Source organism: Sinocyclocheilus anshuiensis, unplaced genomic scaffold (assembly GCF_001515605.1).
Source record: "Sinocyclocheilus anshuiensis isolate Anshui unplaced genomic scaffold, SAMN03320099.WGS_v1.1 scaffold572, whole genome shotgun sequence".
In the NCBI taxonomy this organism is placed as follows: domain Eukaryota; kingdom Metazoa; phylum Chordata; class Actinopteri; order Cypriniformes; family Cyprinidae; genus Sinocyclocheilus; species Sinocyclocheilus anshuiensis.
The window spans coordinates 2,238,859-2,253,037 of NW_015555778.1; the positions used below are offsets into that span (position 1 = coordinate 2,238,859).

The following is a 14,179-nucleotide window of genomic DNA, read 5'->3' on the forward strand; positions in this document are numbered from 1 at the left end:
ATATGTTATATATATATATATATATATATATATATATATAGTATTTGCTGTACATTTAGTAAACACACATTAAAATGGTGTCGAAGAGACTTACTGAAATATAAACAGCAGCAAAGGAAGAGAGGGTTGCATGCTGGGAAGGGAAGGTTTTCCTGTCATAAAGGAAAGCAAACATCTAGAGTAAGTCTAGACCAGATATGCAGCAGAAGTCAATGTCAAATGTTTATAGGTTTAAAAAAGTGGTGAGTAGGGAGTGCTCTACAGGAAGAAAACCACAAAAGGGAGAAAGAAAATGGTGACCGTACAAGGCTGTCAAAGTTGATCACAGTAAATCACATAATCAGATGTTATTCGGTAACTAAACATGCAATTACCTGGCAGACAGAATAGCATGCTGATCCTGGCCAGAGCAAATGTCTTTGCGAATTACAGTACTGCGCACACAGTGGCAAAGCTCGCACGTTAAATGTAAACCTGAAGAAATGGCAAATTCCAAACTCTAGCACAAAAAATATGATTGTGTACACACATATACATGCTGTGAGGACAAATAACAAAACCGCGAGCAGAAGCCACACGCGCGAGTAATGTCTACACTCTAAACACACGCGCGAGCTGAACCCTTCACGCACAGGAAGTTTTGACAGGCAGGGGACGGGGCCCAAACATATGCTTGTTGTGTTCGCAAATGCTATTGGCTGCTGGCCAAATCCTGTATTGATTGGCTGCTAGTCGTCTGACTGATAGATATGTATACATACAGTATGTATGGTCTGACTGGCATTTGTTGGCCTTCTCCTGACAAGGACGAACGAAACGAACAGGAGGACTTGGAATTGGATAATGGCAGACAGTAAAGATAAAATAAAGTTACTGAACTGGCAACATTAACCTATAATAACATGTCATAGATGTTGGCATCAGCTTATCATAATCATTGTTTTACACGTTAATGAGGGACAAAAAAGACACTGACTATTTAGAGTGAACCAACTAAGGAGGTAGCACATTAAGATTTGTTAACGATCATGTTAAAAGATATGAAACGAATTTGTAAAGAAAGAAAACTTACCTCTTTACTGTCTGCCATTATCCAATTCCAAGTCCTCCCATTTGTTTCGTTCGTCCTCGTCAGGAGAAGGCCAACAACAGCCAATCAACAGCCAGTCAGACGACGAGCAGCCAACCAATACAGGATTTGGCCAGCAGCCAATAGCATTTGTGAACACAACAAGCATATGTTTGGGCCCCGCCCCGCGCGTGTGGGTTCTGCTCGCGGTTTTGTTATTTGTCCTCACAGCATGTATATGTGTGTACACAATCATATTTTTTGTGCTCGAGTTTGGAATTTGCCATTTCTTCAGGTTTACATTTTAACGTGCGAGCTTTGTCACTGTGTGCGCAGTACTGTAATTCGCTTGCGCTGTTTTGTCCAACTTTTAACGCCATAAGAAAATGACAGAATTATACAATTGTTCATCAAAATTTGACTTTGGCATGTGTAAATGTAATTTGAGGACGATTAAATCTAATACATTTATTTCAGATATTAAATGTAAACAAATATATAACTTTGGCCTAAGGTTGTGTCTTTTCTGTGGAGAAGCAAGTTATTAAATTTTGACAGAATGTAAAGAAATTAGTTTTCTTTAGAACAACGTGCCTATGTTGACTTTAAAGAGATTGAATGAAATGAAAATTCTGTCATCATTTACTCACCCTCAAGTTGTTCCAAACCTGTATGAGTTTCTGTTGAGCACAAAAGAAGATATTTTGAAGAATGAGGTAACCAAACAGTTGACGGTAGCCACTGACTTCCATTGTATGGAAACTAAATACTATGGAAGTCAATGGGGACCATCAACTCTTTGGTTACCTCATTCTTCAAAATATCTTCTATTATGTTCAACAGAAGAAAGAAGGTTGCAGGTTTGGAGCAAGTGGAGGGTGAGTAAATGATGACAATATTTTCATTTTTGGGTGAACTATCCCTTAAACAACCCTGACTATTTAGGTCACAAATGTTACAAAGAATTAAATGCAATGAAGTTGTCGTGATTGCTTTCATCTCACAGAGGCAGCAGGGCCGGCGAACGCCAGACTCAGGAGCATGAGCAGAGGGATGAGCTCATCACCGCTGTCCACGAACGGCATGCTGAGTGACCGGTCATGGCAGCGGAATCCCACCTGCGCCGGCTGGAGCACATCCGTCAGTTCCAGAAAGTACAGTGACACCATGGAGGACGCCACAATGGGTAGCTATTTTCTCAGGAGAGAGAGAGTTGTGTATAATGCGATAGTCTTTATCAATTTTAAAAGTACTAAATTAACAGTTTTTCTCAAGTATGAACAGATAGTAAATATTGATAATACACAAACATATCAACACCAGAGCACAGTTTAATTACTGTAGAGTAACTGTGGCAGATGGCTGTTAAACATCAGCACAGAGTACTGTACTCCAGGGCTGACAATGTGGTGGAAGGTAAACACTGTAGCACACTCAAACTGACTGCTGTTATGCATTTTCAATGATGTCTTCAAAGAAAATGAGGAAGCCCAGTTGTTTAGAGTGTGTAATGTAATTACCTGAGATTAATTGCTCTATTGAAGTATTAAACTGGTAATAAATGGTGGCACACACCTCTACAAAATAGAAGCATGGTAGCAGCGTCAGACTGTCTTTGGGCGGTTTCTTCTTGATTTTTTCACGTGCAGTCATCATGGTGCTGGTCTTCTGAAGTTATTCTGTCAACACATGAGTTCATTTTAAGAACCCCATTAAAAGATTTGACGTTATCTATATTTTTGGTCTGTTTTTCCCAGAAATTCTTATAGCTCCCTAAATGTCTATATCTGCTTACATTTTAATTTTAAGTACATTTTGTCCATTCTAGGAGTTACAGTATAACTCTAGTATACTGTAATCATCTTTGTTTTATTTAAAACTTTGAAATATAATTTTTACAGTGTGTATATACTGTATACACACACAAATATATATCGCTGTATAACTGATGTAGGCTTATGTGTTATTTCATTTTTCCTTTTTTATTCGAAATATTCCCAAACGTGTTAATTATATCAAGAAAGAATTATTCTGGAATAAGTAACAAGCGTGCGATTAAGTACATGTTATTATTATTATTATTATTATTAGAGAAGAGTGAGAAGCGATTCCCTTCTTCAGCATCTCTGCATACACAACCCCTGCATAAACAAAAATATGTGGCCTTTGGTTAAATTCTATCCACAGGAAAAGGCCTGCACAAAAATGTTCAAATTATTATTTTCTCATCTGAATCAGAATGAGGCCCACCTGAATAAATGGATAACAGACTGTGTGCCTGAGGAAAAAAATATTAAATAAACAGCTCCTTTCAGAATATTCTCAAAAGAGCATAATGAACAAATGTTGATGTGGGCTATTGTTTGAGCAGGCATAGAGAGAATGTTTTGTGCTCTCTGCCAAATCAACTAAACAAGGCACTTGAAGACTCTCCCAACTCTCGAATGGGAGTGAGCGAGGCTCTGCTGAAATTAGCAGGGAGCCTGTTTTCAAGACTGGGAGCTCTGTTTATCTCGAAGAGCCGCATATGTCTCACAGACAAAAGATTTCTCTCTCTCTCTCTCTCTCTCTCTCTCTCTCTGTATGTGTGTGTGTGTGACTTTTAGGGAGGAATCCATAGGCACTGAGTTCTTTCCAAAAAAGACAGTGTCTGTGCTCACACATACTCACAGCACGGGGCTTTGACTGCGGAGAAAGTTAATTAAACTTGACTGGGTTTCTCACACAAATATGTTTCCTGTGAAAGTGGGGTTAAAGAGTGAGTTGTGCAACACAGCTACTTTCTGACCCTGGTTTGTCCCAAGAATCCAAGCAAATTGACCCAAGACACTGCGGAACAATACATGGGTCGATAAACATTTCAAGCCACGATAACCAGTCAAGGCAGAATTATTATACACTTGAAGTGAAGAGACTCAGGAAAAATCAATAATGTAATCAGATAAGAATGAGACAGATCAGTCTCACTAATGTTCACACATCATGAGAAAAGTCACTGATGATGAAAAATATGGCAAAGATTTCACTGGCAATTCTGATTACATTGACACAATGTAACACCTTGATTATTTTTCACGGAATAGAAATGTCATATCATTTAATATGAATATAATCTAATTTAAATTAAAAATGTATTTTTGAATTTTAATTATATTAAATGATATTAATTTAAATTAATATAATTTAATCTAATTATATATATATTAATATAAAATTAAAAAATGTATATAAAATATTGATTTATATATAATATTATGAATTTTAGATAGATAATTACATATAGGCTACATAAAATAGTAATAGTAAATATAATAATATAAAATTTTATATATAAAATTATTTATATAATGCTAATATTATTACATTTATTAAATGTAAATAGAGATTAAAGAGATCCGCACTCATCCAGATTCAGCCAAAAAGGCTTATTATATTTGGCACTGAGGAAGGGTTAATACCCGAAAACGTTCTGCACCTTTGCACTTTTTTGAACATATTTTTGTGACCTCTGAGCAATAAATATAATAAGCCTTTTTGGCTGAATCTGGACGAGTGTGGATCTCTTTCATCTCTATATTATTGTATATTTTGGATCTATGCACCTTATGTTATTTGCCTACTGGAGTTTTGGACAAGTGTTTGGCTCTACAACCTTTTCTAATTGTGGATTAAATATAAATAGTAAATACAGTAATATAAAATGTTATGAATTAATTAATGTTAAATAAATCATAAAATTAATATAAAATATTAATTTATATGTAATATTGTGAATTTTAGATAGATATATTATATATATAATGCCAATATTATTACATTTATTAAATTTACTAGGCTATATAAATAGCAAATACAGTAATATAAAACTGGACATATTCATTGGTATAAAATATATATAAAATATTAATTCATATGTAGCCTAATATTTTGAATTTTAGGTAGGTAGGTAGAAACAAATAAGTATGCAAAATGACTGACTGTGTGACTATGATTGCAGTGGTGAATAGAATGGCAGGAGTTTTTTAATCGCTCAGGAATTGATCAGGTGTCAGATGAACTGAGAGCTTGAGAGAATCACTGGCCATCAGTGCGCTGAATGACCTGCAGTCCATAACGAGATCCATACTCATGTTTACATAGATTTGCCTGCCCAATATCATCTTGACTCACGCTGTAAAGTGCGACTGAGATGTTTTTTGTTATGTAAAACTAGAATCGCTGCCGTACAACAGTGTCACTGCGACAACCTCAGTGATCATTTATCGTAATAATACCGCATCTCCACTTGACGCGACGCGACGCGACCGTACCCGCGCGCGCTTTAATTTCCTCACAGAATTACAATGGCAGCGTTCTGGTCGCGTCGGGACGTTGTTTATTCTGCTGCTGTGCATCATGCAGGTAGAAAACCGGGAAAATCTCACCTTGACTGCAAAAAACAGGCGATTCCCTGACGGAACGGGGATATCCTGAGTGACAATTCCCAGCGTATTCCTTCTTCACGAGGTTTAGACTGCAGCTCGTTCAGTTCACATTCCTCTTTCTGCTCACGTTTTCCACGGAACAATCACGCAGCCGTGGACTCCTGTTATGTGCCTGACTGCTGGAGCCAACCACAATATTCCTCAACTCACTGAGCTGCTGTTCCAGCTGCTCTTCTGCAGTCAGACATCCAGGCTATCTGAGGGGCTTCAGTAGCAGAAGGACCGCACTATAAGATATCAAATGATTTGGCAATGCATGAAGCTGCGTCCATTGATCTTAATGTAAAATCGTTCCATCCTCAGCAGTCATCAGGTGTGGCAGCATTCCTAAGCATCTTCTGAGTGTGATCTGCTCTGATCTCCTCCAGCAGTGGTAACATGCTACTGCACAGGTCACTATAACAGGGTGGGGTGGGAAGGGTAGGAACTGGTTTAACTTATGCGCAGTGGCAGGATGAAAACACACATGAACACCTCCAAACCTCATAATGCCCTGTTTCCTGTAGCCTTACAAACATTTCCCCTTTCAGCCCTGTTAGGGACCACCAAATAACCAAAGATGTCGATTGCATGTTTTATTCCTTTAAATGTGAAGATGGAATAAATGACACAAATCTGTTCTATAATGTGTCATCTAAATCGATTAAACACATGCGTGCGCGCACACACACACACACACACACACACACACACACAGAGTCACACAAATCATTATGGGGACATTCCTTAAACATAATGGTTTTTCTACTGTACAAACCGTATTTTCTATCCCCTTACCATAAACCTACCCATCACACAAAACTTTCTGCATTTTTAGACCGGCCCTCAATATAAAAAGCCAAATTGTCTTGGTACTTAATATTTGTATCTTTCATGAATAACATTTACAAAATTTTCTTCAGTAGTGCCTATCAATAATGTACCACGGTTTTAAATACATTTTAAGTATATAGAAGGTACATTCAAAAGTTTGGGGTGGTAAAAATGAAATAAATCTTTAAAATATTTTTGAAAGAAGTCTATTATTCTCACCAAGACTGCATGTATTTGATCAAAAATACAGTAAAAACAGTAATATTGCGAAATTTTATTACAATTTTAAATTACTGCTTTTTATTTGAATCCTTCAGAAATCATTCTAATATGCTGATTTGCTGCTCAAGAAACATTTCTGATTATTATAATGTTCCTTATTTTTTGTAAACACTGAACTTATCTTCCCCGGGGTCTTTGACGAATGTAAAGATCAAAAGAACAGCATTTATTTGAAATACAAATATTTTGAAACAATATCTTTAGTGTCACGCCTTAAAAAAAGGATTAATTTCTTTCAAACAAATAAAGTTTGCATGATAGGACTAGGTGTTATGATCCCAATATTCAGCACCATTTAGCCGCACCGTAGAACATTTTCCCTGCACTGTGAGCAGAACACAGCGAGACGCAGCAATTGTTACGCTCTGATTTTGGTTCAGCAAGAATCCAGGATCATGGCCTAATCCATGTCCGTGGTACTTGCCTTAATACCCAATAATCAGTTGTGAATTTACAATTGCTTTATGCGTGACTGGGGAACAATAATAGTGCATCTCGTCAGAAATAGTGGCTGCTTCTTTCAGCGACAGTGGCCAGTTCCCTGATTATCCTCTGCTGGACCTGTCCTCTGATGCCCAACTCCTTCAGCAGCCTGTTAGTGGAGCTAGCCACAAAGCCCCTGCAGCCCACTTCCACCGGGTATACTTTCACTGTCTAGCCCCACTCCTCTGCCTCAGCTGCCAAGTTGGCATATCGCAGCTTCTTCCTTTCAAAGGCCTCGTCAATGGCCTCTTCCCAAGGGACTGTCAGTTCGACTATTATGATGATCCTACTGGAGTTGGACCAGAGAACTAGGTCTGGGCACAGATTGGTGACTGCAATTTCAAATGGGAAAGTGAGTCTGTGGATTAAGTCGACTGGCATTTCCCAGTCCCTGGCTATATTGTTGGACCAGAGAACCAGGTCTGGGCGCAAATTGGTGACTGCAATTTCGAATGGGAAAATGAATCTGTGGATTAAGTCGACTCACATTTCCCAGTCCCTGGCTATATTCAGCTGGCCTGCGTCAGGGGACAGTTCTCCCCTTCCCTAACAAAGGACTGCCTTTTTGGTAAGGTATTCTTTGCATTTTGGGGGATGGCGTTTGTTGACACTCTCTTGGTCTCTATTGCTGCCGCCAAGCACTTCAGTACTTGATTGTGGTGCCATGTGTACCATCCCCGTGTCAGGCTGGTCTTACAACCCACCAAGATATGTCTGAGGTTTGCCGGGGCTGCACAGCAAGTGGCCGGCTGGGTCTTGTCCACACCATACCTGCAAGTTTTTTGGAGAGGGCAACACATCATATGTGGCTCTCATGATAAATTATATAAATAAATAACTAAAGAACTACTGACTCCAAATTTAATATGAAGAATGAAAAATCCATTAAAAATCATTACAATTAAAAAAAATTGTCTGTATGTATATGTTTTTTAATGACCTTTGGGGCATTCTGATCTTGAAATGATTTTTCTTTGCTTTCAGATGGTCTGCATATGGGGATCAACTGTGGTTGCATTGAAAGGAAAAAGTATGAACCCCCAGCAAGCTGCTGCCGCTGAAGGCCTGGAGAGATGCCTGACGGCCCGCTGGCCATGTCTCTGAAGAGCACCCCGTGCCGCGATGACCTCTTGAATTAGAGCCAAAGCACAGTGGCTGGCCGACACACTTTTCCCCCTGATTTCCCATCGATTCCTGTGGACGCATCCTCATACTGTCCCTGCAGTTAAATAGTGCTGTTATTGAAGTGGCTGTCAACAGGTATGTGATCATTCTAATGCTCTGCTGTGGACAGGATCAGTACGGCATCTTTTGTATCTACTGATGTAATGCATTATGCTGATTTGCCAGTGAATAAGTATGATGGATGTATAACATGGCTGTAATTGTCAGGTTTATCACCTCCCTATTGTTGACAAGACAATTTAATGATGAACAAAACCTATTTTATTACAAAAATGTTTATTACGTACTACAACTTTATAAAACAAAATGCATGGTTCATATTTACAACAGCAAAAAAATAAGACATTATTCACTCTCTCTTGCAGACACTGTGGCTGGGAGAAAACCCAGTCTTGCAGGAAGTTTCTAAGTAAATAAAGACTGCTTTGCTGTATAGATCTATACGTCATTCACAATGAGAGATCCATGTAGCTGTAACATTTCCCCACTTTTCAGGCGGTCTGGTCCTTATGTTAGTGTGGATGGGATTCTTCTCCAGAGACCTCCACACAGACAGTTCTTGATCCAGCGCTGCTCCCACTGTCTCATGGCGTTGGTTTTATTTGGGGATCTCAGCATGGTGACACAGCCACACCTAAACAGACCAGAGAGACTCATTGAGGAGTGCTGCTAAATATAGTCTGTGAAGAAAGAGTCTCTGTACAGACGCCAGCATCATGTGTAGATTGGAAAAAAAAAACAACAAAAAAAAAAGCGTAGCGCAACACAGTTGGTTTAAAAGTCTTATTTTTATATGAAAAGTAACTTCATTTATTGCCTTTATCCTTCACAGACTGTTTTTAAAAAGCAGTCATCAAAACTTCTCTCTCTCTCTCTCTCTCTCTGATCAGTAAGATTTTAATACTTTTATTCATCAAGGATGCATTAAATGGATCAAAGGTGACAGAAAAGACATTTATAATGTTACAAAAAAATGAAAACAAATGCTGTTCTTTTGGACTTTCTATTTTTATCACAGTATCCACAAAACCAATAAGCAGCACAACTAATGTCAACATTGATAATAATTTTAGTATGATATCTAAAGGATCATGTGACACTGAAGACTGGAGTAATGATGCTGAAAATTCAGCATCACAGGAATAAATTACAATATATTATATAATATAAAATATATAGTATTATTATATATATACAGTATATATATATATTAGGGCTGTCAATTAATTACAATTTTTACTCTAATTAATTACACAGTGTGGCTATTAATTAATCGCACATCAAATTTGGCTGAGAAATTCCCTACAAACGATCATTTAAAGCCATTATTGTGTTAAATGAGAAAAGCATGAAATAGATATTATAAAAAGAAACTTTAGAAATATTTTTTTCCTTTTCATTTTTTTTTTCACTATTGCTTTAATTTGTTTTTTATTAATAAAGTTTTTTTTATTAATTTGTAAACATTAAATTATACTCTAAATAAGAAACTTACCAGTATGTGGCAGTAAATCTCTGCCACACGAAAAAGTCATTGAGTCATTCATTCATTCAGTTCATTCAAACAACTGATTAATTCAGGAATTAAGTAAATGGCTCTCTTTATGATGGGCCATTGAATCATTGGTTCACCCAATTCGTTCAAATGCGGGTTCATTCAGGAATTGTGTGTTGCTCAGAGACGCACAACAGTTCTGTTGTGGCTTTAATAGGTCATCTTTGCATCAGCAAAACTGAGCAAAAGCAGACAATATGGTGTTTAAAATGTGACACAACATTAACTTCTTATTTACTGAACTGTTGTATAAAATCACATTTGCACTCGTGCTATTCGGGACAAAAACAGCACTGCATGTGAAATTGCTCTTGCTGCTCGTGTGATATCGCTTATCATCATATGATATAAATATTAGACAAAAACATTTTTTTTTTTTTTTTTTGGCCCAATATCTTGAATTTTAGGGGCACATAACTGCATTTATGGACTACATACTTGTTGCCCTGCATCATGTTTGTCAACTGTCAACTGTATGAAAGGTAAGATGACGTACAGGTCTGGTGGTTGGGCCAGTGCGTTAACTGTGTTTTCCATAACTAATTAAATTAACACAATAAACAGACAGCCCTAATATACATAATATCATTTTAAGTGTAGAGTTTCATATAATTTCATTTCATTTTAAGAATTAAAATACACATTTTATTAAATAAAAAAATCTTTATGAACTAATTTGTTGTCAATTTTAATTCAAGGAAATTTAATTTCAAGTGATACCTGGTGCAGGCTTTGCTATCTTCTGTTGGAGAGATGCCCAGATGTAAACATCGCAGGTGGTCCATCCTCTGAGATGCTGGACTTCTGAAACAACACCACCAAAACGGTAATGCACTACATAACGGTAATGACTAGCAACAATTAAACCTTTTATCAGATAATTTTCTGTCAAATTAGTTCCTGTCACAAATAGTATGGATTCAGCCATTTTGGAGCTTGGCTGCCCAGTTCTTAACTTTCATTAGTGAACAACTGAAATTAGTGTTGTCAAAAGTACCGGTACTACGCTAAATCCAAGTCAATGCATTTAGAAACGTGATGATATGCTCCCATATGTCTGTGAGCGCTCTGTGAAAAGCATCAGAGGTTTCTATTTACACTGTGTTTTTACAGCGTTGAGCATTGTAGCCAATCACCAACATGTTTGTAGAGCATGTTAACTTAATGGCCAATCAGAGGCTTTTAAGCCAGAATCCGCTCAATATGGCCAGGGTTTATTCAGCGTGAGCTCTGCTCGCTCGCAAATTGTTCATTACAACCAACAAAATATAAATACTATGTAAATAAGAGACTCACTGTGCACAATAAACAGATTTTTTGATTATAATGTGAGTTTTCTCTTAGTCAGTGAGCTTGCACTGCGGGCTGAATTGATAACTGCATTGATTATAAAAGGATTGAATTTTGCACAATTTCTCTATATGACCCTTTCATGATTTGAATAAAATTTTAGTTTGCATACTGCCAAGTACACACTGCAAAGTTTCGGGAGTGATGACCATATTAAAATGTGGGACTGAATCTGAAATGGCGATGTTTGACACACAGTGGTAATCACAGCAACGGATGGGACAAAACTAATCTGATGTGCCAGAATAGATCTGCGCATTAAGTCTTACAGTGCAAGTGCAATAGACCTGACACTTGTTCTGTTACCTCTAATGCATTTCTTAGTTTTGATTACGAACTTTTCATTTGATCTTTTTAATGCACTGTTTACTTACTTGAACAATATTTGAAAGTTACAAGCTAATGTTTTAATGTATTATTTACTTACAATTTTTAATAGCATTAATACTTAACTAATTTAATTAGTTAAATAGTTAAATAGAAAAATATTAAAATAAAATAGTTACAATACTCTATGATACCGAAATTGGTATCGAGAACTGTGAAATTTTACTGGTATTGACTACTGAAATATTTCTATTGTGACAACACTAATTGACATTTTTGGGTGAACTATCCCTTGAAGAAACCCATAAAGGCTCACCTGAACACCTCCACCTGTGCGTTGGGGTTGACTCCAGGCAGGGTGTACGGTTTGCCGAACTGTAGTCTGAGCGGGTGTTTGGTCTGGATCTTAGTGATGACACCATCGTTGATGGGCAGCCAGTCCATGCTGGGTACCAGGAGCTGACTGGGCAGCAGACAGCACTCATCAATCAACGTCTCATCAGGGTCCTGCAGGTGACTCTCATCTCGAGCTGCCAGTCAAAAGAAAACAGCAAAACAGAGTTCATTTTTTAACATCTCAACTGACATATTGGCTCAAAGTGTGACAGAGGGTTTAACTCACAGCAGAGCCAGAGTTTGGTAAGCAGGCGGAAGAGCAGAAACATGCTGTCCTGGTTGTCAGATGTGGCCGTGTAGATGGGCAAACAGCCTGGTTTCAGCAGGCCCCAAATACGGATCATCACCAGCATCTCTCTGAGCGTCCCCAGAGACGCACCGTCCCGCAGGAACCCGAACCCTGGCCGCACAATGGAGCCCTGCAAAGATATTCAGTCATAAAGTACCATGTTAAACTCAACATTAGCAGCACAATGACTGCTGGTAAAGGCCGCCAAGTTGAGCTCACCTGATTGGGTAGGTTGGCCAGCAGATAAAGGACAAAGTCTCCCACCCACTGAATGAGCTGCTGGAGGGACTGGAGGGGTGGTCCATCCAGAACAAATTCCTCCGTCTTCAGGTTGATCATCACCTTATCAATGTCTGAACACATTAAATGATCAGAAATCACCATTGAGCTGCATTCACACTCACAAACTCTCACAAGCAAAAAACAATTCATTCTATTATCAATAGCAGTGTTGGGGGTAACGCATTATAAGTAATGTGAGTTATGTAATCAGATTACTTTTTTCAAGTAACTAGTAAAGTAATGCATTACTTTTAAATTTACAATGAAATATCTGAGTTACTTTTTCAAATAATTAATGCAACTTACTTTGTTTTCTCATTTATTTACTGAAATCAAGCCCAGCATAGGTGACAAAAAGTAACACAAAAGTAACGTAATGCATTACTTTCCTTAATAAAAAAGTGACTTTATTAGTTGCTTTTTTATGGAGTAACTCAATATTGTAATGCGTTACTTTTAAAAAGTTACTTTCCACAACACTGGTCAATAGTGCAGCAAAGTATGAAGCACTGCTCAAACAGATGTCACTCAAATCAAGCACGTTTCTGTTGGTCAGTGCGGCAAATCCACGAGAACAACTTGAACATTAGCAGAATCTGCAGGGGGAACTTTTTCGCCCTTGCATGAAACTCCCAACTGCACGAATTCCTATTGAAATTAATGGAAGTTGTTCATACAGTTCATACAGTTACAATGTAAGCCTAATACATTATTTTTTTTTATTTACTTTGATTTACTTTTTATGATTTACTTGCTGTGAAAATAAATAATAATTTTCTATTATTATTCTATTATTTGGATGACAAAATATAACTAAAATATAAGCCGCACAACTATTATGATTATCTTAAATAATTGTGATTAAATGAAATAACAATGATCTGACGATTAATTAATAATTGGAAAAAGGCCTACTCTGAAGCAGTTTTTGGATGGCAGGTTATTACCGGTGTCAGTGTTTTTGGTACAGATCTCAGACAGTCGGTCTCCAGGACTCTTGTCGGGGGTGTTCAGCACATGAGGTCTCAGCAAAGACTTCAGCGTGGAGCTGATGGCGATGAGGAGCAGTTTAGCGTGGAAGTCACAGGCTCTTGCTGCAGTGGCAGATGACAGTTTACACAGAGATGCCTTCACTGCCACTATACGGGTGGACAAAACCTTCACCGCAAGCCATGAAAGACAGAAAAACCACAGTTTAGAAAAAAAAAAAAAAAAAAAAAACTGATTTGAAGTCTAAATCTCTGTAATAGCAGACTGATCTACCTGCTGGAGTGCTTGGTTTTGTCTCATGTACTCTTCGTGAAGCTTTTCCAGAAGGTTATGCACCATGCTGGGCTGTGCGTGCAGCAGGACGTCCCACCAGTCGTATCCCGTCACCATGCAGTACTCCAGGAGGAACAGCAGGTGCCGCAGGAGTGTGTTCATGTCCAGCATTTGGCCCATTGATGGAGACACTCGGATCATGTGCAACTGAAATCAGAAGTGAACTCTAAGATCTGACGGTGCTTCCGTCATCACTAGGTGTCATGCTGTCATGCTGTCATACCTTGCCTTGATTGTCCACTCCCACCAGAGCCAGAGATGTCCAGGAGAACTGAAGAGCTTTGAAGTGCAGCGTTGGGCCGCCGGCTCTCTGACGTTTAATGGCGGGGTCTTTTCCACAA

The 14,179-nt window shown here is 38.1% G+C and overlaps 2 protein-coding genes and 1 long non-coding RNA gene across 3 annotated transcripts in view; all 3 read right to left on the minus strand.

Annotated features, from left to right (window-relative positions):
- LOC107674515 (phospholipid phosphatase-related protein type 3-like) overlaps positions 1-1,090 on the minus strand; it is a 5,901-nt gene extending 4,811 nt beyond the window's left edge. Inside the window, exons 1-3 of the mRNA XM_016468498.1 lie at positions 1,073-1,090; positions 375-499; positions 95-152 (exon numbers count right to left, since the gene is read on the minus strand). Coding sequence (XP_016323984.1) covers positions 95-152; positions 375-499; positions 1,073-1,090 — 201 coding nt within the window. The remainder of the gene's footprint in view (positions 1-94; positions 153-374; positions 500-1,072) is intronic.
- Positions 1,091-2,006: 916 nt separating this feature from the next.
- Positions 2,007-5,764, minus strand: LOC107674569 (uncharacterized). The gene is made up of 3 exons (XR_001632514.1): positions 5,494-5,764; positions 2,645-2,748; positions 2,007-2,259 (listed from the first exon to the last, which is right to left on the minus strand). It is a non-coding gene; the product is annotated as an uncharacterized LOC107674569 (long non-coding RNA).
- A 2,541-nt stretch (positions 5,765-8,305) lies between these two features.
- The window catches only part of LOC107674572 (mediator of RNA polymerase II transcription subunit 16-like), a 10,527-nt gene continuing 4,653 nt past the window's right edge, over positions 8,306-14,179 (minus strand). Inside the window, exons 8-16 of the mRNA XM_016468585.1 lie at positions 14,062-14,166; positions 13,779-13,985; positions 13,463-13,673; positions 12,453-12,586; positions 12,171-12,363; positions 11,865-12,078; positions 10,592-10,675; positions 8,805-8,950; positions 8,306-8,350 (exon numbers count right to left, since the gene is read on the minus strand). Of these exons, the coding sequence (XP_016324071.1) occupies positions 8,824-8,950; positions 10,592-10,675; positions 11,865-12,078; positions 12,171-12,363; positions 12,453-12,586; positions 13,463-13,673; positions 13,779-13,985; positions 14,062-14,166 (1,275 nt within the window). The 3' untranslated portion in view covers positions 8,306-8,350; positions 8,805-8,823. The remainder of the gene's footprint in view (positions 8,351-8,804; positions 8,951-10,591; positions 10,676-11,864; positions 12,079-12,170; positions 12,364-12,452; positions 12,587-13,462; positions 13,674-13,778; positions 13,986-14,061; positions 14,167-14,179) is intronic.